The sequence below is a fragment of the Vombatus ursinus genome, unplaced genomic scaffold (assembly GCF_900497805.2).
Source record: "Vombatus ursinus unplaced genomic scaffold, bare-nosed wombat genome assembly UNPS02013950.1, whole genome shotgun sequence".
NCBI lineage: Eukaryota > Metazoa > Chordata > Mammalia > Diprotodontia > Vombatidae > Vombatus > Vombatus ursinus.
Genome location: NW_020953728.1, coordinates 234,896 through 260,087, shown reverse-complemented (window position 1 = coordinate 260,087; position 25,192 = coordinate 234,896). Strand labels below are relative to the sequence as shown.

The window sequence follows — 25,192 nt, the reverse complement described above, 5'->3', positions numbered from 1 at the left end:
TAGAAAACAACCTGATAAATGAGAACCATTCTACCCCAAGGTAGCTATGTAATCTCAAGTTCCTTCCAGTTTCAAAATCTATGAGAGTTAATAATTGTGTAACTTTAGGATTAGGTGCTCCATTTTTCTTTGCTTAATTTTACTGTATATAATGTGTTATTTTTTTTTCTTTAAAGACAGTAGAAGTTGCTCCTGTGTAGATAGATATTTTTGCTTTTAAAAAATGACACACTATTTTTACAACTTGATTAATGTGGAAATATGTTTTTGCAAGATTGCACATGTATAACTTATATCCAATTGCTTACTGTCTCAGAGAGGGAGAGGTGAAGGAAGGAGGGAGAAAAAATGGAAATCAAAATTTAAAAAAAAAGAATGTTAAAAATTATCTGCATATTTAATTGAGGAAAAAATAAAATATTATGAAAAAAAGAGAAAATGATGCAAACTTTCTCATGGATGCCTTTATTTTCTAAAAGGAGGCCAGTTCTGATTGTGAAGAATTGTTGAAGCGAACAAGAGACTTATTTTCTTCAGATGATTCTGTCCGTGAGTATTTATACTAACCATAAACAGTGAGACATTTATGGCATGATCAAGTAATTTATCAAATCCACATCTGGTGTTCAAAATCATTAAAATTATATAACCGGAATCTTGAGATTTTGTTTGTTTAAAAATCCCATGTGTAGTAGAAGTATAAAGTACACTTCTGGATGAAAACCTGCTTGCTTTTTCTGAGTAAAACAGTGTTGAATTTTCAGAAATTCATTCTTACTTTGTTTTTTGCAAGTTTTAGATGAAATGTGTTTTCTTTTTTGGTTATATGTTATGTTTTGCAGAAGGATCTTCAAAATTCCAGTCCCATTTGAGACAATCAGACAGCATTTTTCCTCTAACTTCAGAAAGAGAATATATAAAGTCATTAGACCTTTCAGCAAATGAACTAGAGGAGATTGATGGTATAAGCAAGAAATGCTGTTTAAGTGATCACTTAACACGTCTTGAGAAACTGGAGCTTCACCAGAATGCACTTACAAGAGTTCCACAACAACTCTGTGAAGTAATTTAATATTTTTTTTAAAGGAAATGTATATTTGCATAATTTTTTCATCAATTTAAAAATTTTATGGTTGTCTTGAAAGAGAATTTTTTTTATGATTGTATACTTGATACTCTAAATCTTCCACTTTGCTTGAACTGTTACTTGCCAGTGTGTGATTTTTTATAAAAATGTGTGTGATTTATTTTTTTTTAAAGTGAGAAAGGGGGAAGGGCATTGCAGGTATAGAGAATAATGGGAACAAAGACCAGAGTGAGGAAATAATATTGAATAGGCCAGATAGCCATATAATTTAACTGAAGCATTGAATATGTGGAGAGGAATAACTTGAGATTAAGCTACTGAGAATGAAAGATTATGCCAGATAGTCAGGAGTTTGGGAAGAGAGGATTTGAATGCCAGGACAAAGAATTTAACTTAACTTAGTGGGCCATTGAACTTTTAACTAGGGAGCCATTGAACATTATTGAGAAGTGTGACATGAACAGATTTGTGTGTGTGTGTGTGTGTGTACAAATGCATGTGTGTGTGCACACACACACAAACACAATTATTCTGGATTCACCAAGACTTGATGTAAGAGGTCACTGAGATGGAAGCATCAAAGGTAACCATATTCATTCACTCAGTCAGTCTGTAAGCATTTATTAAGCATTTACTGTATGCCAAATTCACAGTGTGGAAATTGCAGTGAATTGTGATGCCAGTGACTGAAGGAGTCAGAAGGAAGAAGTTTAGGGAAAGACAGTAAGCTTGGCTTGGGACATGTTGAATTTGAAGTGCCTGTTGGAAATTCAATTAGAGGTGTTGTTTTATGAGCAACTGGTCTAGATCTTAGAATAGAGGTTCTAGGTGATGCCTAGAGTTATAACTTTGGAATTCAATTGCATAGAGATGGTAATTAAAGTTTAGAAGGAAATCAGATTGCCAAGGACAAACATATATAGAAATGAGAGATAATAAGAACAGACTCCTTGAGGACAACCCATATTAAGGAATGAGAAAGTCTGAGGAGCCAGAATAAGTCTGATTAGAGAGATTGGAAGAGAATTAGAAAAGTATGATGTTGATATTAAAAAAAAATAGAAAATATTTTAATTTACATTATATGTATTTGTGTATGTGGCTTATCTTTTCCTTCTAGGTTATAAACTTCTTGAGGACAAGAATTTTGTATTTCCCCAGAGTCTATCATAGTATATTGTACTTAGTGGGCATCTTAAACATGTTTGCTGAGTATAGAGTATACTTTGTATTCTAATTACCTTTATTTTTCTTCTGTAATCTATTCTACTTTAGCTGAAATTCTAAGCTTTTAATTGGATTTTCAATTAGATTTTCTTGGTCACATCATTTAATAACATTAAAATATTTTCTTTCCAGACTTTAAAATGTTTGACATATTTGGACTTACACAGTAACAAAATCACTTCAATTCCTGCCTATTTGTTGAAAATGAATTGCATTGCAAATCTTGATATCTCCCGTAATAATATTGGACCTTCTGTAATTTTGGATCCACATATCAAATGTCCAACCTTGAAGCAGCTCAATCTCTCATACAATCAATTATCCTCTGTCCCTGAATTTCTTGCAGATGTCATAGAAAATCTAGAACAACTCCTTCTGGAAGGGTAAGAATGGTGCAGATTTTTAGTGTGTAAATTAAGGTGGGATTATCATCAGCTGGAAAGACCTTGGAAGTTATGTAGTACAACCTCATCATTTCATTTTATTGATAAGACAGTTGAGACTCAGCTTAAATGACTTACCCAGTGTCTTTATAGCTAGCAATTAACAGAACCAGAAGCTAAACACATCTCTGACTTTATAGTCCTATATTTCTCTCATGAAATCAAATAGATTACTGTATGAGACTATCCCATTATTCTCTTATGAAATCAATTAAATGTCTTGTTTTTATTACTTTGTCAGAAAGAATTGATATATTAGAAAAATCAGCATTGCCTAGGTAGGAAATCTATTCATAATTATTTAGTATTATAGTTTATTCTAGTACTATAGTTCATCATTGTAGTTTACTCCAGTACATCCAAATACTTAGATTGAGAGTTGGAAGAAACCTTTTAGATCTTCCATCCAGACTTCATTTTACAGATGAGGAAGCTGAGACCTGTAGAGGTTGTAATTTTTCAAAGATGACTCAAGCAGTAAGCAAAGCTAGTATTCAGACACATGTCCTCCAATTCTAAGTCATTCGTTCTTTCCATTGCATGAGTTTTACAAAAGTAACTCTAATGTAAATGTAGCAGTCATTCATCTGTTACATATTTTATAATGTAATAAGTATATAATAAAAGTCAAATAAATTGACTTGAGAGATTTGAAGTTGAAACTATTCCTTGGAGCTAAGATTATTAGGGAAGACTTCATGGCAGCTAGGGGCTGGAGTCAGGAATACCAGAGTTAAAATCTGGCCTCAGATACCTATTAGCTATGTGATTGTAGACAAGTCACTTAACCTTTGTTTACCTCAATTTCCTCATGTGTAAAATGGGAATAATAATAGCACGTACCTTTGCAGGGTTGTTGTGAGGATCAAATTAATAATAAGTGTAAAGCAGTTAGCACATTGCCTAACACATATTAAATGTTACATAGTAAACTATATAAATGTTAGCTATTATTGTTATCATGTAAGATGTGATACCTGAAGGAAAATAATTTTAATATGCTGTCTTAAAAATAATTTTATTTTTAGTTGCTTTATAATGGTGCTCTGATTAAAGAAGTGGGCTAATTGTATAGACTGCCTTGATTTACATTGTCAAAAGTTTTTCTAGTAATTCAGTCTTTTACTGATATTTGTAAGGTGTACTTTTGCTCTTTTTGCTATTACTAAACTGATAATTGCGTTAAGTAGTTTTATATTTATTTTCCTCTTCTTGGATTAGAAACAAAATATCAGAAATATATTCACCTTTGTGCTTGAAGGAGTTGAAGATTTTAAATCTTAGTAAAAACCACATATTATCCATAACTGAAGATTTTCTTGAGGCATGTAGTAAACTGGAAGTTTTTAGTGCCAGAATGAATTTGCTTGGTAAGTATTTTTTGCTTGGTGGTTGTTTTTCTCTTCCTTCTAAGTTTTTTAGAGTGAGCATCCTATATATGGATATTTTAGATGTTGATGTTAAAAGTGTCAGTGTATTTCAAGCATTGGTTTTATTGTAAAGAGACTCTAATTCTTTATCATGGTATGGAAGTGATCTTGAGTTTTGGGACTCCATGGGCAGAATACATACTTGAGCAAGTCCTACCAAGCTGGAAAAAAGTTTTGGTAGCCTCAGTAAATGTGATGGCTTATCACCTGGAGATTGGCTATGAAGAGATACATTCTTTGGCTATGAATATATTAGAAACAGAAAACAAAAAATTTCAAAAATGGTCTTTAGTTTGGTGCAGCCTTCCCCTTTCTGCAAAGACAATGGCAGAGTGGGGGGGGGAAGGGACAAATAGTGATAAGAATCACAGTTTTTGACACTCTAGAAACATTCAGGTGATTATTAATACTTTATTGTGAGATCTTTGTAAAAATGTGTTGAGATACTCTAGAAGCAACTGAACCCACATTAGTATATTTTCATTTACAAGATACCATAGTAACAACTCATATTTCTATAAATAGGACTTTAAGATTTATAAAGTACTTTCCTCAGATCATTGTTTTAAGGTATGTCATATTAATATTATCCTTATTTTTCAGATAAGGAAATTATGTCCCAGAGAGGCCAAGTAGTTTATTCATGTCCATTAGCTAATAAGTGGGAAAACTCAAATTTAGCCTTGACTCTTCTAAATACACATCCAGGGGTCATTCCATGACAAAACATCACCTCTCACTAGAAAACCTAAAGGAGTTTCAGGCAAACAACAACACCAACAATATTAATAGCCAACATTTATATAATGCTTACTATGTGCCAGGCACAGTGCTAAGCAGTTTCCATGTATTACCTCATTTGATCCTTACAACAACTCTGGAGGGTAGGTGCTGTCTTTATCCCTACTTTAGAGTTGAGGAAGCTGAGACAGAGAAATTAAGTGACTTGCCCAGGGTTACACAGCTAGACAGCTTCTGAGGCCAGACTTGAACTCAGGGCCAGCCCTCTATCCATTGTGCCACCTCACTTTCCCCGAAAGTATAAATATACAAATGAAGTATAACTCAGAAGAATGGCAAAGACTGGAATGTGTGAAATGGTTTTTATCATGTTCCCAAAAGCAACAATAAATATTATTTCATTGTATTGTTTAGAGTAGTATGAGACATTAGAGGCTCTAGTCTAACCTTTTTATTTTATAGAGAGGGAAACTAAAGCTTAAGAAGATTAAGTAAATGTCTAAGACCATATAATTGTAAGTAAGCCAGGATTTGAATCCAGATTCTCTGTCTCCAAATACACTTGAGACACTTGATCATCTCAAATGGTGCTTCTCATGGTGAATGTAAGTGACTGCAGTGCAGATAATTATAACGTATGTTTCAACATCTACTGCACAAAATGAAGTAGAGAGATTCCTTGAAGAAGTTGACAAGATATTCAAAATCTGATTGAAAAATGCCATCATGCATTGTGAAAGTATATTTTGGGATAAAAAAGAGATTTGGAAGGCATTGGATACAGTGAACACTAAACAGTATGATAAAAAAATGAAATTATATATTAACAGAAAATAACTAGTTGTAAACTATGGGAAGAAGTGTGGAATGGTAAAAAGAACTGTGGCTCTGGGATCAGAGGATTTGTATCCTTCAAACACAAATAATTCTTCTGATGCTTGCTGCCTATCTGACCTGGGACAAGTTACTTAACTTTCCTGGGCTTCATTTTCCTCATCTTTTAAAGGAGGTTGTACTTGATGACCTCTTAAGGTAAGCTCTTTCTAGCTCTACAGTTACTATCTTGTGAATCTAAGATCTGAGAGTTATTTCAAAACCAGATGTCTCTGTGCAACCGGCTTATTGACTAATTAGAGAAAAGGCAGAAAGTAACGCCATATTAGAAGGGATAAAGATGAGAAAATACTGCTACAACTTGATCTATTTAAGGAAACTTTAATTCTAAAAAATAGGAAATAGATAAAAGATATTGACTTTGATTATCACCATTTCTGGTAGTAATTCAACCAATGTAAAACAGTTTCTACAAGAAGGCTAAAAGAACCCAGAAATCACCTTAATCAGCAAACAGTTGATCTTCTTGCCAAGTGGATTTGCCTACAACATGTTACATAGAAAGGATGATGCAAGATGGTAAACACAAATTTGGTAAAATCTCAGCTAAACCTGGGATTAAAAGTAGAACTAGGAGAATGTGAAGTTGCTACAAAGTGGAACAGATTTGTCAGTATTTATTTGGTAATATTTTCTCATTACTGATTTGGTACTACTATTCTATTTCTGACTTCTGTAAGACAAAGAGAAATAGGAAAAGAGAAGAGGATTTGAGTTAATAAAGAGAAGGTTATTATGAAAGTGATTTGAAAGGATTTGGACTTATGAAAAAAGTCAGGTTAATTTTAGGTAACGGTATTAAGTGCTTACAAGCACTGTGCTAAGTACTGGGGATCCAAATAAAAAGTGAGATGGTCTTTGCTCTCAAAGAGCTCACCCTCTAATTGAGGGAGATAACACATAAAGATAGATTTGGTTTACTGCAGATAAAAAGACAAGGTGGTATTTGAGACCTGACAGGGGAAACAGTAATTAGGAAACAGTGGTAGGATAGATGGTACCTGAAAGCCAAGGACCACAGTAGAGAAGTGTTTTGAGGTAACTACAGTCAAGGTGGGGTAGAGAAATTTGGGAAAATTGAAGAATTCTTTCCACCAGTTGAGGAAACTGTTTCCAAGTCCAGCTTCCGAGAAAGAACACTGAAAAGGAAGATTAAGGTGGGTCCAGGAAGTAAGGCCTGTAGAGCAAAATAGAAGGACAATGAAGTTGACAAAAGAGACTAAATTTAAAAAGTAAACAATTGTTAAGGTAAACAAATTGATAAAATACAAGCATAAGTAAAACTAATATTTCTAAAAAGCCAGAAGAAAAAGGGTATGGCTCTAAAGTTGCTTTTGAGATATAGGAAGGCATTTGGTGTGACTGTGGAGTTACTAAGAGATGTTGAAAGGGCATAGGAGATGATTTTGTAAACTCACAAGGCATTCCAAAAAATGAAGCTATGAAGATGGTAGAGTTTTAAAGTGACTTAAATTGGATGCTGTGTTTTTATTTCTGGTACAGCTAAGAGTGCTAGCAATATGTAGACAGTTCTACCTCCTAGAAGAGAAAATGAATGGACTGGAGGGATGCCTCTTCGAACTTCAGCTTGAAATGTCAATGAAATATGCCTGAAAGAAATAGAATTTGAGTCTTTAGTGGAGAAAATAAAATATTTGAAGAGGCAGAGGGGTAATTTTACACTAGTCAAGAAGTTGGAGAGCAGAAGAATGTCACAAATAAAGAACAGAAGGAAAAGAACAGCTGTATACACTTGGCACTAATAAATTTGAGACTCTTACTGAAGAGTAGGTCACTGGATGCCCTGAGGAGGTAGCAGCTGCTCTTTCTCCAAAGATTGATAAAGTAGGGCTACAGAGACTCTCAGGGTCAAAGGAAGAAAGAACTGTAATAGTGGTTGTGACCCCCTACTTAGGTATTATGGCAGATAACATGCTCAAGACTTAGCAAAACAAATGACTTCTATTTACCTCTAATAACTTACATGATATTGCCCAATTGAGAGTGAGGGATAAAAATTTGGAACTCAAAATCTTGTAAAAATAAATGTAAAACATTCTTTACATATAATTGGGAAAAAAATAAAATTCTATTAATTTTTTTAAAGTAGTATCCAGAACAACAGGGGAGATAATTTCTTCTTTATAATTCTGTAGTCAACCATATCTGTAGTATTGTTTCCTGTTCTGAGTACTGCATTTTATTTTTTTAATAATATTTTGTTTTTTCCCAATTGCATATAAAAACATTTTTTAACATTTGTCTTTTTTTTTAACGTTTTGAGTCATAAATTCTCTCCCTCCTTCCTTTGCCTCCCCACTCTCTGAAACAGTAAGCATTTGATATAGTTTATACAAGTTAAGTGCTACATTTTAGAAGGGATGTTATAAATGGAGCATGCGCTGAATACAAACAGCACAGTAAAGATTTCAAATCATGTGATATTAAAGAAACTTGCTATGTTTTTGCCCAGAGAAGAGAAGATTTAATGGTTACGTTATAGGAATCTTCAAATATTGATTTTCTGGTAGTAGTTTGAGTATTTACATACTGTAATTGAGCTGTTACTATTGTTTTATTTCATCCTCTGTAGCAGAATTGGAATTATTAGGTGAAAATAATTACATAGATTACAAGGTTGAATATAAGGGGAAAAAAACTTACTAGAAATTAAGCTATTTAATAATGGACTACTGTCTCAGGAGGTAGTAAATTCTTGGTAAGAGAAGGTATCAGGCATTAGCTAGAAGACCAACTTGCCAGGTATGTTGAAGATGGAATTCATGCTATGGTTAGTAGTTGGAATAGATGGCCTATGGAGTCCCTTCCAACTTTACCATCCAAGGATTCATTAATTCCGAATTTAGTGACTTATCAAAGTTACACAGCTGAGTCACGACCACCATTTGAGTTCTTTATTCCCAACTGAGTACTTTTTCCATTACTACAAAATTTAATGGCTTTCTTTTTTTTTTTAAAGGAAATATCCTTTTCCTTTAATACAGAATTGTAGCCATTGTTAATTTGAGTTTAGATTTATAAGTTTTTGACTTAGCATGCATGTAAATTATAGTTGACATCTTACAGTGATACTTTGAAGTTGAGTTTAAATTTAGGGAGGTTCTCAGATGAAAAGATTCTCATAAGTATTGTGTAGTGTTCTTTGTTTAATACTAGTACAAAGAAAATTACAGTTTGCAAAAGAAGAAGAAAATTTTTTTGGTGGGTAAAAGGGAGTCAGAGAGGCTTTAAGATAAAATTAGCATCTTAGACAAAGCAGTACATCTAATAAAGTCTGTCAAGAAATGGTCTTAAGTCAATAAAGAAATAATGAAAATGACATAATTTTGTTTCTTTTCTCTTGTAGTTGCTGTGCCTTGCTTGCCCTCTAGCATAACAATTTTAAATTTGTCACAAAACAAATTTACATGTATTCCAGAAATCATTCGCAGCCTTCCACAGTAAGTTTTACTTTGAATTTTAGAAAACAATTGAATTGGAGGCACATTCTTTTAAATATCAAAACCTACATATGCCCATTGTTTTTTGTATATGTAGATGTTAGCTTCAAGTAAACAAAAAGATGCTGATAATTAGTTGATTTGATGTTTTTAGTCTTCCTTCATTTCTTTCCAGCCACTTTCCTTGTACTCATTGTGGAGTTAATCCTTTCTGAGTTTACATCTTTGGCTTCATTTGACAAATTATATTTGGAGTTTTCTCCTTTTTACTCATCTCTCTCGGTCTCATTCTTGAACTTCAGCTTTGTGCTGGGGCCAGACGTTGCCTCCTTGTACTCATGAATATCATTTTTGGTACCTGACTTTTCTTTTTTTGGATGTTGATGTTGTGACTCTGGGTCAGGTGGGTAGGTGGCTGCTGGCTTTGACCCTGCCTCCATCTCCAGTCCTAGGGCAGGAGCTGGCTCCATCCCCTACTGTGACCCTTAATTCTCAGCTGAATGTTGGAGATCATGCTAGTGTCGGGCCTCATGGATGGGGCCTAGCATATGGTCTGCCCCTGGCACTTGGACAGGCAGGACCCTGTGCTCTCCCTGTGTCCTCTTATGACTGACAAGAGTGCTACCTTAAAGCCCCTTGAAGTCACCTATACAGATAGGTCTTGACGTCTACTGCTTTGCAAGGCCAGGGATGAAATAATGTTGGCTTCAGTCCCTGTTACTGGAGCTTGCACTGGAGCAGATTCCACCTCCCCTGTGGTTCCAGAGGAGATGGGAAGGAAAAAGAAAGCTCTCGAGTCTGACCAAATCTCCGTACTTATACCAGTGGTTACACAGTGCGCTGTAACCCTGATAATGAGGGGTAATAGCAACAACGTGACAAGCTTGATGAATAGCAGGGCTTCATGACCAGAACATGGATACTTGTTTGAGCTTATCTTGTGCTTCTCCAAATTCAAAGAACACCTCATGCTGGCCAAAGCTGTATAATAATTATGGGATTTCGCTGGAGGGTGAGACCATTCAGCGGGTGAGTACAAAGAATTGTCGTTATGCCAAGCTCAGGGCACAGCTTGCTTGCTGACCGTTAGCTCTGGAAAAGAGGGTGTCTCCTAATATCCTGACATTTCCCCTTTTTGGCCAAAGGGAGGGAGTCTGAAAGAACCCCTATCCTTCTGGCAACAAAGAGGCAGGTATAAGCCCAGATGCCACAAGAGTATAGTTGGGCCATGACAAGATGTTGCCAGGGGGTTAGTTCCTTGAGGGGACCTATTGGGGAAGTGTGTCCGAGCTGTCTATAGGAGAAGTGTGTCCCGTGTGTCATTGCTAGCCATTATTTGCTTTCAAGCAGAAGAGAGAGGGCCAAGAATATAGAGGGAGAAAATGCCAACACACTCTTGAATCAGAGCCTCAATGGCTGGGCACATAAACAAAAGGGAAGAGGAAAAAAAGCTAGGACACTATACTCAGCCTCCATCCAGAATCTTGGGACAGCTGTCACATCTGGATGTCAGCTGCTTCTGGGTCTGTACTAGATGAACCTTGAGGTCCCTGGAAGGTTCTGCCATCTACTCAGGATCAGGGATTTTCTTCAGATGATCCAGGAGCACACACCCACAAGTTTGGCAGTTACCTTTAATGTAAGCTCCCTGCATCAGTCTTTGAATCTGAGTTTCTGGTCAGCGTCATACAAGTCCTTAGTTAAGTGTCTCTAAACAACACATAGGGATGATCCAGTTTCCCAGCCACACAGGGCTGGGTTCAGACAATGAAATAATTTTCTCACAGTTCCCGTAATTACTAATTACATTAAATCAGGTACAGGTCAAACTACTTAGAGGTCTCACAATGGATTGGTTCTGAGAAGGGAGATTTATATGTCACTAAGGTAACGAAGAAAACTTAAACATAACTAAAGTCAAGTCTCCTTGCATTCTAGTGACACATCCTCAGTATCCATTTAACCAGCACATTTTGAGTCCCAGATGTCTTAGATATCTTTTCTTGGACAATATGCTTACTCTCAGGATATCTCTAAAATGGGCTCTGCTTCTCTGGTTCCAAATCTAGAGGTTCCTAGATAATTCTGTTAGTAATATCATTTACATTTAGTTCTCCAATTTTGAAACTTCAGAGAATTTCATTTCATACACCATTTATTGTTTCTGTCCTTACTTGATATGAGAATGTTTTAAAAAATTTATGAGGATCCAACTGCAAAATGAACTCTTCAGTCTTTTAAAATTATCAGACAGATATTTTAATAATGGGAAAATAATCACTTTCTTTACCATTATCTTCAATTGATGTGTAAAATCCAGTTTTGAGAACTTATTAACAAAACATGCTCAGAGTTTGAATTTCCATGATATAGACAAATTTGGAAGCTAATCATATAATCCTGTTGCTTTCTAAAAATTTATCATTCATTTATTTAGGATACTTTTACATTACATCATTGTCTTATTATCTTGTCTGATCATTTCCCCCTTAGGAGGATATCATCCCTGTATTAGAATTTGACTACAAATATAGGTTAAATTTGTAAGATGTTCATACTTGCATCCAGTATCAATCTATTATTTAATAGATTTAGTAATGTACTTAGAGAATTTCTTGATTATAGACATTTGGTTTTAAAAGGAAAAAGAGAGACATAGTTATAACAATGTCATGTATCATAACAGGGGAAAGCTCCCTTAGCTCTGTTTGGTTGCAGGCATGAGTGATATCTGACAGCCAATCATGTAGTCACAGGGTGTTAAAAGCAAGGTTTGGGATTAACCAGTTGGGAATTTTCCTTTTCAGAAAGGAAATAGCACAATGGAGAAATAGAGTCAGGAAGATCTTACCAAGACCGTGCCATGGTTGTCCCCTAAACTTTTCCCAGGTATAGACATCCACCTTTAGCAATTCCCAGACATGGTACGTGCCATTTTCTATTATTGGTTTCATGACAGTTCAGACAACTATCCCTGTAATCAAAACTCAAAACAATAATAAATTACAGTCCCAGGAATTTTTACCTTAAATACCAAAGTTTCACTCACCACAACTTAGAGCTTGAATAGCTTTCCTGATGTTTTCCTAACAATTAACATTTAATTTATCCTTTACTTATAAATTAAAACTACCCATATTTTGGGGCTTCAGACATATAGCAAATACCTGGTAGTTGACTCATTGTTAATATGCTGAAACTACATCTTTGAAATTTTTGGCTATTATGAAACTACATTGGCTATTTTGAAACTACATCTTGAAATTTTGGGCTATTATGAAAGTGTATTCCAGGAGCACACACCCACAAGTTTGGCAGTTACCTTTAAGGTAAACTCCCTGCATCAATCTTTGAATCTAAGATTCTGGTCAGCATCACATAAGTCCTTAGTTAAGTGTCTCTAAACAACACACCTATACATTTTCATAATAGCCAAAAATTTCAAGTGAAAATTTGCTATTATATATTATTATTATCTGCTTTATAACAAAATATACCTCATTAATATTTAACAGTTTTCAGATATCTTTTTTAAATCATATACTTTTAAAAGTCCAACTCATGTATAACAGCATCCAGATTAAACAGTTGTTTTGTCTAAAAGCATTACAGTGGTCTCAAATTTTACAACATAAGAGAATTCAGAAATACAATAATAACATAAACAATATCATGTTTTTAAAACATAAAACAAAACTTCAGGTGACATCAATTGCATTATCTCATATAAAATCATTAATCTTATTACCTTTGGCATTTTAAAACAATTTTAGCGTTATTAGGTATGGAACAATTAAATTTGCTTAAAGAAATAATGTAGTGCTTAGCATATGCCAGTCACTTTGTTAGCACTTTACACTCCTTATATCATTTTGATCTCGCAGTAACCCTGGGAAATGGGTACTATTATTATTTTTCTCTTTATAGACCAGGAAACTGGGGCAGAGATAAGATAACTTGCCTGAGATTACACAGCCAATAAATTTCTGCAACCAGAATGTAATTCAAAGTTCTCTATATTTTTCTAGCATTTTTTTTCAACACCTTTATTTGTGAATCTGATCTGGGATGAGAGGGGTTAAAAGGGAGAGGGTCTCTTGACCTGGGGGAGTCACAGAAGTCTCTTTGGTTTAAACAATCTTTTCTCTTTTCTTGGTCAGAAATGTTAAAGTAGGGTTTACAAGAGGTTGCTGTAAAGTGCAAACCATTTACCTATTCTTTTTTCTTTCTTCACTCTGGGAGTACTTCCAAATTAGCTCCCTTCCTTCATTGCCATAGAACAATGAAACTATTAATCTTTCCATTTACTTTTAACTTTCATAAAATTTAATCCTTATTTTTCCGTAAAACAAATTCTACAGTGATAACCCAAAACTTTCTGAGATATTTCAGAAGGGAGTGAGTTCCTGGAATTACCCCAGAATCTCAGGAGTTCTCTCCTGCAGCCTCAAATATTATAAGTCTCTGAATCTCCAGAATCTGCTTAGATGTTTTTAGCAGTTCTAGGGATTTTGATTATCTGACTTTATGTCTGTAACTCCAATATAGCCAAAGCCAAAATGACAGGAAAAAAAAAATGTCTTGCAAATTTTTTCTCTTTTATTATAACCTAATCTCCCTCAGAAAGCCTAAAGTGGGAGTTAATTCTGCTTACTGAGACAATTGCTTCAACTGTGAAAGTTCATTAATCTTTCCTAGTGTTCTTTCTGGCTATAGCCCTTAGAAGTTTTTCAGACTGACTTCATTTTAAATCTTTCAAAGTAACAGAATCTAACTCACAACACAAACATAACACAGACATTTTACATTTTGCAAAGACACAAGCAGAGACAAAAAGACAAGACAGATACAAAGAGACACAGATAGTTTTAACAAAGCACACAGTTATAATTCTAATTTTACGGAGGCATACAGTTACTGAGACAGGCAGTTTTTAAAAAGCAGAGGCCAGTTAACAGAGGTGTGCAGTTTAAGAAAGCATATCCTTACCAGAGTGATCTGAGATGAACTGAGTCACCATAGGGGCCATGGAGTGTTCCTCACAAAGAACACCGAACTCAGCCAAGGCAAGAGCTCAGAGCATTGAAGCAGGGACAGTGGCAGAGAACTCACCAGATGAGGTGGTGTTGGATTCTTCAGAGTAAAATATAAGAAGACAGAAAAGGTAGGAGAGGACCAGGTTATGAAGGGTTTAGGATGCACAGCAGAAGATTTTAATCTTTGTTCCTGGAGGTAGGAGAAAGCCATTGGGGTTTATTGAGTAGGGGGGATAACATGGTCAGACCCACACTTTAGAAAGATCACTTTGACAGCTGAGTGGAGGATGGACTGGAGTTGGAAGGGAGTTAAAATAGAGAAACCAACAAGCCGGCTATTGTAATGGTTGACGAGGGTTTATACCAGCGTGTTGGAGAAGTAGAGGAGAGAAGAGAGCGTATGTAAGAGATGTTAGGAAGCCAAAATCATCAGGTATCGGCAACAGATTGAGTATGGAGGGTGAGAATTAGGAGTTGAGTGTGACACTTAGGTTGTGAGCCTATATGACTAGAAGGACTTTCTCTTCCCTTTTAACTCCCCTCTCCACCCCCTACCCCCATTCTTCTCCCATCTCTTAACTAGTGTTAGATACACCTCTGAAGTGTGTGAAATAGAAAGCGTCACCATTTTGAGCAGCATTGCAGGAAGAATTTAGTACTCTGAGCAGTATGCCAGGCTGTGTGGAAGGGATCTATATGTTCTTACTCCCTTCCCTGCCCTTCAGGACATTAAAAATAAGCTATTAGATGAGAAGGAGACCTCTCATGCTACAGTTGGAAGCTCAGTTTGAGGGAATTCAAGGCACAGTTAGAGGAACAGACACATTCTCCAAACAGCACTGCAACGAGACAGTCACTTGAGGAAGTTTCTAGGGGCGTGACTTCTGGTAAAAGAGATATCAAGAAAGAACAAGCTTTGGCAATCAAAAATTGATCTGGGGAATAAGTCCAACAGAGTAACCTGCCCAGCAGAGATGCGTCTAGGATGGAGCTACATGAAGAATCTGTAGTTTGAGTCCACTCTTGCCACAAAAAATGTGTGCAGCTGTGGGAGAGTGTGGCCAAATTTTGGGGTGGTAATGTTTTGTAGCTACTATTTTTATTATGCCATCTTTATAAATCTGTTTGCTAAGAGATAATTCTGTCTACTAATTGTGACTATTAAAAGGGAAGCATAAATTTGAGCTTTGGGAAATAGTAGACATCTTTTAGGGAAATAGTTTAGATAGTTTGCTACAAATATTAAGGAAATAATTTTGAAAGACTGAAGAGCTCTATTAAATACAGTGACCAATCATGACATCAGAAGACTGTTGATGCTGAATACCACCCACTTCTTGGCAGAGAATTAATAGATATATCTATTTTCAGACACGGCCAACGTTTTGAATTGTTTTCTCAACTATAACTTATGTTGTTACAAGAGAGGGCTCCTTTGGGGTGGGCCTGGAGAGAGATGCATTAGTAGGTAAAAATATAGATTGAAGAAAAAAGTGTTTCAATAAGAGATAAAGGAAAATAACCAGATTAAAATGAAAAATCTCAGAAGAGGATATGAATAGGGTAATTTTGCTGCAACTATGATTTCAAGTACAACTTTTATTTTTTGTTCTTTGCATACTGAAATGTTCATGTTTACTGTAGGTTTAGTTTTTTGTTTTTGTTTTTTAAAACATACATTAAGGTATGCAAAAGTATTCTTTATACTAGAATGAAAAGATTTAAAATAATTCATTAACATATTATTTGGATTAATATTATTAGACAAATCATATATCATTCACTTCAGGGCACCAATAAGGAAACAAAATAATTCACCAAATACAAGGAAGCAAATTAATTAAAGCAGCATATTTTAAAAAGCCACCTTAAAATCAGTCAAATTGTGGCTCATATCTAAAGTTATATTTTTCTATGTTTATTTTGTTCCTTTATTGCTTTCCTGATATTTTGCATTAGTGAAGTAATAACAACATATTCGAGGCAGAGCCATGGAACTTAAATTGCCTTGACCTTTAACAGAGAGGTATCTATCCTGAGACCTGCATGTCCTTTGCACCAATGTAATTAAATATTTGACAGAATAAATACAGAAATACAAAACAACATCGATAATGTTAATTTGTGATTTTCTAAGCTCTTATAGGGCTGGAATATGGGACATTTGAACTATTTGAGTTTGACACTATCGCTTTAGAACAATGTCTGTTGCTTAAAACCCAACAAAATAATGCACAGATTTGGCTCTGGATAGACCATTATAACAGTGAGAAAGAAGAGAAATGTAGATAAGACATCTGTTAGTGGGAAGAAAAAATAAAATAATTTTTTTTGTGAAGTAAATCTCTTGTGTATGACTTACATTTTTTTGTATTTTGTTTTTATTTTCCCTCAGTTACATGTAGAAACAATATTGAACATTACTTTTCAAAAGTTTGAGTTCCAAAATCTCTCTGTTCTTCCCTTCCCACCTTCCCCCCCCACCCCCATTGAGAAGGCAAGCAGTTCAGTATAGGTTATATATGCAAGTAGGCATGCAAAACATATCCATAATAGTCACGTTGTGAAAGAATACATAGACAAAAAAACTCAAGAAAAATAAAGTAAAAAAAAATATTCTTTAATCTGTATTCAGACACCATCAGTTCTTTCTCTGGGAATGTATATAATTTTTCATCATAGTTCTTTCAGAGTTGTCCTGGATGCTTGTGTTGCTGAGAATAGCTAAGTCATTCACAGCTGATCATCTTAGAATATTGCTGTTACTTTGTACATAGTACATTTCACTTTGAATCAGCCCATGCAAGTCTTTCCAGATTTTTGTAAGAGCATCATGCTCATCATTTTTTAAATTTTTCTTATTAATTTATTTTCATTTATCAACAAACACTTCCATCAGCTTTTGAGTTTTAAATTTTTCTCTCCCTCCCCAAGACAGCATGCAATCTGATATACGCTATACATATACATTCCTATTAAACATTTTCACATTAATGATGTTGTAAGGAAGAATTAGACCCAATAGGAGGAACTACAAGAAAGAGAAAACAAAACAGAAGAAAAAAAGTAGCAAATAGTATGCTTCAGTCTGCGTTCAAACTCCATAGATCTTTCTTTGGATGTGGCTAGCATTTTCCATCATGAGACCTTTGGAGATGTCTTAGATCCTTGCATTGCTGAGAAGGGCTCATACCAAAGTTAGTCATTGCACAACGTGGCTGTACAACATTCTCCTGGTTCTGCTCACTTCACTCAGCATCGGTCCATACAAGTCTTTCCAGGTTTTTCTGAAGTCCTCCTGCTCATCATTTCTTATAGCACAATAGTATTCCATCACATTCATATACTACAACTTGTTCAGCCATTCCCCAGTTGAGGAGCATCCACTTATTTTCCAGTTCTTTGCCACTACAGAAAGAGCTACTATAAATATTTTTGTACATGTGAGTCCTTTTCCTATTTGTATGATCTCTTTGGGATACAGCCCTAGAAGTGCTATTGCTGGGTCAAAGGATATGCACATTTTTATAGCCCTTTGGGCATAGGTCCAGATTGCTCTCCAAAATGGTTGGATCATTTCACAACTCCACCAGCAATGCATTAGTGTTCCACTTTTCCCACATCTTCTCCAACACCTATCATTTTCCTGTTTTGTCATTTTAGCCAAACTGATAGGTTTGGCTAACCTCAGAGTTATTTGGATATACCTTTCTCTGATCAGTAGATATTTAGAGCATTTTTTCATATGGCTTTAGTTTTTTTCCTCTGAAAACTGCCTGTTCATATCATTTGACCACTTATCAGTTGGGGAATGACTTGTATTCTTATAAATTTGACTTAGTTCTCTATCTATTTTAGAAATGAGGCCCTTATCAGAGACACTGGTTGTAAAAATTCTTTCCCAATTTTCTGCTTCCCTCCTAATCTTGGATGCATTGGCTTTATTTTTGCAAAAACTTTACAATTTACTGTAATCAAAATTGTCCATTTTGCATTTCATAATGTTTTCTATCTCTTGTTTGGTCATAAATTCTTCCCTTCTCCATAGATTTGAAAGGTAAACTATTCTTACTCTCCCAATTTGCTTATACTATCAGTCTTTACATCAGAATCCTTTACCCATTTTGACTTTGTCTTGGTATAGGGTGTAAGATGTTGGTCTATGCTCATTTTCTGCCATACTATTTTCCAGTTTTCCCAGTAGTTTTTGCTAAATAGTGATTTCTTATCCCAGAAGCTGAAAGCTTTGTATTTATCAAATAGTGGATTACTGTAGTCATTGACTATTGTGTCTTGCATACCTAACCTATTCCGCTGATCCACCTATTTCTTAGCCAGTGACAAGTAGATTTTGATGATTGCTGCGTTATAATACAATTTAAGATCTGGTACAGCTAGGCCACCTTCCCTTGCATTTCTTTTCATTAGTTCCCTTGATATTCTGGACTTTTTGTAATTCCAAATGAATCTTGTTATTATTTTTTCTAACTCTATAAAATAATTTTTTGGTAGTTTGATTGGTATGGCACTGAATAAATAAAATAATTTAGGTAGAATTGTCATTTTTATTATATTAGTTCGGTCTACCTGTGAGCAAATGATGTTTTTCCAGTTATTTAGATCTGACTTTATTTGTGTGAAAAGTGTTTCGTAATTGTGTTCATATAGTTCCTGGTTTTGTTTTGGCAGATAGACTCCCAAATATTTTATAGTGTCTACTGTAATTTTAAATGTAATATCTCTTTCTATCTCTTGCTGCTGGGCTTTGTTACTAATATATAGAAATGTTGATGATTTGTGTGGGTTTATTTTATATCCTGTAGTCCAATAATTTTTAAATTCTCTCTCCTGGATCTATTTTCCAAGTCAGTTGTTTTTCCAACAAGAGATTTCACATTGTCATAATGAAATATTTCACATGATCTTTTATTTTTTCATTCTTTTGGTTTTGTCTTACTGTTTCTTGATTTCTCATAAAGTCATTCTTCCACTTGCTCCATTCTAATTCAGTGAGTTTTTGGACCCCTTTTCAATTTGGCCAATTCTGCTTTTTAAGGCATTCTTCTCCTCATTGGCTTTTTGGACCTCTTTTACCATTTGGCCTAGTCTGTTTTTTAATGTGTAATTTTCTTCAGTATTTTCTTTGTGTTTCTTTTAGCAAGCTGTTGATTCATTTTTCATGATTTCCTTGCATCACTCTTAATTTCTTTTCCCAATTTTTCCTTTATCTCTCTTACTTGATTTTCCAGATCCTTTCTGAGCTACTTCCATGGCCTGAGACCAATTCATATTTTTGTTGGAGGCTTTGGATGTAGGAGTTTTGATTTTGTTGTTTTCTTCTGAATGTGTGTTTTGATCTTCCTGTTACAATAGTAATTTTCTGTAGTAAGTTTTTTCACATTTTTGCTCATTTTCCCAGCCTATTACTTGACTTTTAACTGTTAAAATAGGGCTCTGCTTCCAGTGTGGAGGGCACACTGTCCTAAGCTTCAGGGGTTTTGTGCAGCTGTTTTGAGAGATACCTCTAGGGACCTGTAAGTTTTCAATTCTTTTAAGGTGGTATGATCTAAGGAGAGGTGTTTACTCCTCTCCTGGCCTGTGCTGTAGTCTCTGGGTGACCAGAAGTACTCTTTCTGCCTTGTAACCGTGAAGAGGATCTCCCCTCCACTGTGGCTACAAGTTCTTCTATGCTAGTATTCCTTTCACCCTGGGACTGCCACCCAGGACTATGACCTGGGTCTGAGTATGGGCAAAGCAACAGAGCTCAGTGCTAGCAAAAAGACCCCTGTATTCTCCTTCCGACCAGTTGTTTAATACCCTTACTGTCTGGGCTGAGAGTTCTAGAAGCACCCACTGCTGCTGCTAATTTAGTCATTCCCTATGACTTACATTTTAACAATGGTAGTCCTTTCCCTTCATTCTGAGGCTATCTTTTCTCTAGAAGCAACTGAAATTAGAGAATCATGACTTCAGTTTTGTTGCTTATGTCCTTTTCTCACTTAAATATCCTTGCTCATTTACCATGTGGGCTTTCTAATGTTTTTCTCCCTATATATTATCTCAGTTAATATATAATGTATATATTTTTGAGCTTTCTTTGATGGAAGTTTATTTTAATTTTCATAATTGCATATACCATAGCTTTTAAAATACATTACATTTTTTATAAACGTGTAAATTGTGGCTTGTATCTTCAATCTGGTCTTTTGTCACTTTCAGTTTGAGGTCATTAGATTTGAGCAACAATGAAATTCACAACCTGCCTGGGCCTGCACACTGGAAATCATTAAACTTAAGGGAACTTTTGTTTAATCATAATCAGATCAGCATTCTGGACTTAAGTGAAAAAGCATATATGTGGTCACGGATGGAGAAACTACACTTGTCCCATAATCAACTGAAAGAGGTAAAAGATCATTTTATAACAAAAAATTATTGCTCTTTTAAAGATATGCTGCCATAATTTGCGCTATAATAACTCGGCATTTTCTAATTTCTTTTTGTTGTTAAGGGGGTTTTCTTGATAAAGATACTAAAATGGTTTACCATTTCCCTCTTCAACTCATTTTACAGATGAGGAAACTGAGGCAAACAGGGTTAAGTGACTTGACCAGGGTCACATCGCTCCTAAGTGTTGGAGGCCAGATTTGAACTCAGATCTTCTTGACTCCAGACCCAACTGCTCTATCCACAGCGCCACTTAGTTCCCCTTTTAAATGTTACTTTTTTTTTGAGTAATATTAGCCCTAAAATTGAAGTGTTTTAGCACATTATGCTGTGCTCTTCATACTGTAGAATCACATAATCCAAGAGGTAATAGGGAACTCATTGGTCATCTAGTCCAATTCATACCTGGAACAGAAATTTCTTCTTAAACATTGACAAGAAATGTCATCTAGCCTCTTATTTTAAGACCTCCATGAAGGAGAATCCACAACCTTCTAAGGCACCTCATTCGATCTTTGGATAGGTCATTTCTTATACGTAGCCCAAATTTGATTTTCCACAACTTCCACTCATTTCCTGTCTGGGTCCTGGTGTAACAAACCTAATTTTCTTTCCTTCAAAAGCCCGTCATATACTCAAACACTGTTGTTTAGTGTCCTCTAAATTTTATTTCCTCTGGGCTTAAAAGGTTTCGTTGACCACTGCTCTGTAATAGTTTGAGGTCTTGTAATTCTATATCTCCTTCATTTATAGTTTTTCTTATTTCTTTTAAGATTCTAGACCTTTTTGCAAGTGAATTTATTATTTCCTCTCATTCTGTTAAAAGATCACCTTTGTAATTTGTTTTGTATAACCTGACATCTGTATGGTAATTAAGGTTATTTTGTCTTAATTCAACCACAAGCAGTAAATACCTCTTCAGTGTCTGAAGTATTTTGAGTTATAGTTATATAAATATCCTATAAATCTTAGTAGATTAGCTCAGATATTTTAGGTATAATGTAATTTCACTTATTCTCATTTCTTTCTGGTACAGTATATATTTTACGTGTATTTGTCTTATATCCTGTTGTTTTGCTGATGTTATTAATCATCTTAATTTCTTTGTTGTTTATTTCTCTTCATTTATTTATTTATTTTTGGTTTGCAACATTCACTTCCATATGCTTTTTTTTTTTCTATTTTGATTAGACAATGGGATTAAGTGACTTGCCCAGGGTCATGCAGCTAGTAAGTGTTAGGTGTCTGAGGCCAGATTTAAAATCAGGTCCTCCTGAATCCAGGGCAGGTGCTCTATCCACTGTGCCACTTAGCTGCCCCCATAAGCTTTTGAGTTTTAAATTTACTCCCCCTCCCCAAGACAGCATGCAGTCTGAAATAGGCCCTACATATACCTTCATATTAAACATATTTTCACATTAGTCATGTTGTAAAGAAGGATTAGAACGAATGGGAGGAACCACAAGAAAGAAGAAACAAAACAGCACCAAAAAAGAGAGTAAATTGTATGCTTCAGTCTGCATTCAGACTCCACAGTTCATTCTCTGTATATGGACAGCATTTTCCATCATGAGTCCTTTGGAGTTGTCTTGGATCCTTGCATTGCTGAGAGGAGATGAGGCTGTCAGAATTAGTCATTGCACATTGTGGCTATTACTGTGTACAGTGTTCTCCTGCTTCTGCTCACTTCACTCAGCATCAGTTCATTTAAGTCTTTCCAGGTTTTTCTGAAGTCAGCCTGCTCATCATTTCTTATAGCACAATAGTATTCCATTACATTCATATACCACAACTTGTTCAGCCATTCTCCAACTGATGAGCATCCCCTCAATTTCCAGTTCTTGGCCACCACAAAAAGAACTGCTATAAATATTTTTGCACATGTAGGTAATTTTCACATTTCTATGATCTCTTTGGAACACAGACCTAGAAGTGGTATTGCTGAGTCAAAGGGTAGGCACAGTTTTATAGCCCTTTGGGCATCCAAATTGTGTTTGTGGTTTTTTTTTTTTAAGCAAACCATTATGTAAAAACAGAAGTAATTTTATTCCTTCATCAATATTTGTAACTTTAAGTTTTGTTCTTTTTCTTTTCTTACTGCTATAGCTAGCATTTCTAGAAGTATGTCAAATACAGTAATTATAGGGAAGGCAAGTGCCTCTGCCTTATTTATTCTGGAAAAATATTTCTTCATTGTGAAATTAACACCACTTTGTTTTAAACATGTTTGTAATTATGTCAGAGAAGAGCATTTGAATGGCTATGTTTTTTTTTTTAACAAATGCTATTTTTTGTCAGTGCTATTGTTATACATCTGTCGAACATTTTGTTATTGTGCCTTATAATCTGAACAAGACTTGGACATTTGGAGATCGTTAAAGAGTTGATTTCAAACAGTTAAAATGGTTAAAGCTGTTGATATTGGTGCTTTAAAAAAAATAAAACAGAAGAGTAGAGTCAGGAAGACAAGTTCAAACCCTTTCCCTGACGCTTGGTATTCTGTGATTTTAGGGAAGTCACTTAAACTCTTAGGTCCTCCATAGACTTTTTCTAGGATTTAACCACTAAGTCTTTATCTAGTTGTGATCCGTTTTAATGCGGAGTTCCTACAATGGGAGTTCGTATTAAAAGAAATCCATATCTCACATTTAAAAATGGTTGAAGGTTATAATGTCATCTAACCTTAATAGAAGAGTCAAGAGTATTAAGTGTTGCTATTAGGTAGTGGTGAATAGATTTCTACCAATTCTGCTAAAGAAAATAATGCAAGGAAATAAAATGAAAACACAGTTGATAGAATTTAGGTTATGCTGTAAGATGAACTTTCTGATATCTAAGGTTATGAGATAATGAAATGTATTATCAAGGAAGGTTAAATTTCAAAGAAAATATTGTGAAAAAACAAAAGGCAATACTGGGTTATTCTTTTGACAATGTGATTTATGTTAAGTAACTTATAATTAAGAAAATGAAAAATCTTTTGAAAATTTTAGAATGATTTGATAATTTGTTCTACTATAGTGACAAGTGGAATAGATTAGTTAACTTTGAAGACTCTTCCAGTTTACTTAATTCTTTATGTTATACAGTTCTGCTTAAATCTTTATGAAATGTCTTTTACAAAAAGATTTTATCCAATTTTTTTTTAATTTCACTAAGATTCCTCCTGAAATTGGTTTTCTTGAAAATTTAACATCTCTTGATGTGAGTTACAATTTGGAACTGAGATCCTTTCCTAATGAAATGGGGAAGTTAACTAAAATCTGGGACCTTCCTTTGGATGAATTGCATCTTAATTTTGATTTTAAGCATATAGGATGCAAGACCAGAGACATCATAAGGTTAGATATTTTATTTTCAATTGTTTTCTCTCTAATTTCATACTCTCTCAGCCTATGATTTTACTGTATATTTGACTTATGACACAGAATGCATTTGAGAACCACCATATAGTTTTAGTATGCTTTTGCTTTTATGCTGTTTGTTTTTGCTTAGTAGATATTGTTTAGCTAAGGTAGGTTTCAAAGTAGGTTTCAAAAAGCGGTCTTATTTACTCCTAGCCACTGTTGTCTCTAATTCAGATAGCTGCCACTAGGTGGTGCCTGGTTAAAACAATGTGGAATTGACCTGACATTTGTAAGGTATGAAGAAGATGATACATAGTGTACCTTTATACTACATTATGCTTTTTCTGTGAAATGAATTCTTTATTAAACTAATCTAAATTTATTAAACTAAATTAAACTAATTAATTCTTAATTAAACTAATATAGTAACTAATTACTATAACCAATTTAAAATAAGACGAAGAAATATATTACATTGTTACAACCTGGTACATTTACTCTTTAGTCAAAGTGTATTTTTAAAATGCTTTTTGTTTTCAGATTCCGTGCTTAATCAATCAGTTCGTTGATTAATAATCAGTAACTCTACTCTTTGGGGAGTTGAATGAATAACTCATCTTACACTACTTCTCAGAGTTAGAAGCCTTCCCATTTTCTTTCAGAAGGGTTCTCTAAAAGAATTGTTTTATAAAAAAAAATGTAAACTTTTATATATGTACTGTTTTTTGTTCTGTTTTTCTAGCCAAAGACAAGGTTTATTAGAACATCCATCATATTGGGCAGTCTGACTGATAGTGAGCTATTGGCTAGATTTTAAGAATCTAAGTACCTTAATGGAGGCAAGATGGACCTTATATACTGAAAGACTGTGGGAGGGATCTAGGAGTGGCCAAGTAGTTTTGAGTGACTGGAGGGAAGGGTCTAAGGATGATCTGAGTGGGAGTGGCCAGTAAGCTGGGGTGAACAGAACTCCTGGGACCTGGACCATTTGGCCAAGGGAGAATGGAGCCTAGTTAGGATTAAGGGTCAGAAATGGCCGGGGGCCACAGGGAGGTAAGACAATGGAGGGGAAATTGGGT

At 34.9% G+C, this 25,192-nt stretch overlaps 1 protein-coding gene across 5 annotated transcripts in view; it reads left to right on the top strand.

Moving 5' to 3' along the window:
* Positions 1 to 25,192, top strand: part of LRRK2 (leucine rich repeat kinase 2) — a 228,053-nt gene that overhangs the window by 96,604 nt on the left and 106,257 nt on the right. For all 5 annotated transcript variants that reach the window (XR_003568832.1, XM_027858947.1, XM_027858948.1 and 2 more), the window contains exons 22-28: positions 480 to 549; positions 843 to 1,063; positions 2,447 to 2,697; positions 3,979 to 4,127; positions 9,190 to 9,283; positions 20,539 to 20,725; positions 23,926 to 24,107. Coding sequence is in view for 4 of the 5 variants with exons in the window: in XM_027858947.1 (XP_027714748.1) it covers positions 480 to 549; positions 843 to 1,063; positions 2,447 to 2,697; positions 3,979 to 4,127; positions 9,190 to 9,283; positions 20,539 to 20,725; positions 23,926 to 24,107 (1,154 nt within the window). In the remaining variant the exon portion in view is untranslated. The remainder of the gene's footprint in view (positions 1 to 479; positions 550 to 842; positions 1,064 to 2,446; positions 2,698 to 3,978; positions 4,128 to 9,189; positions 9,284 to 20,538; positions 20,726 to 23,925; positions 24,108 to 25,192) is intronic.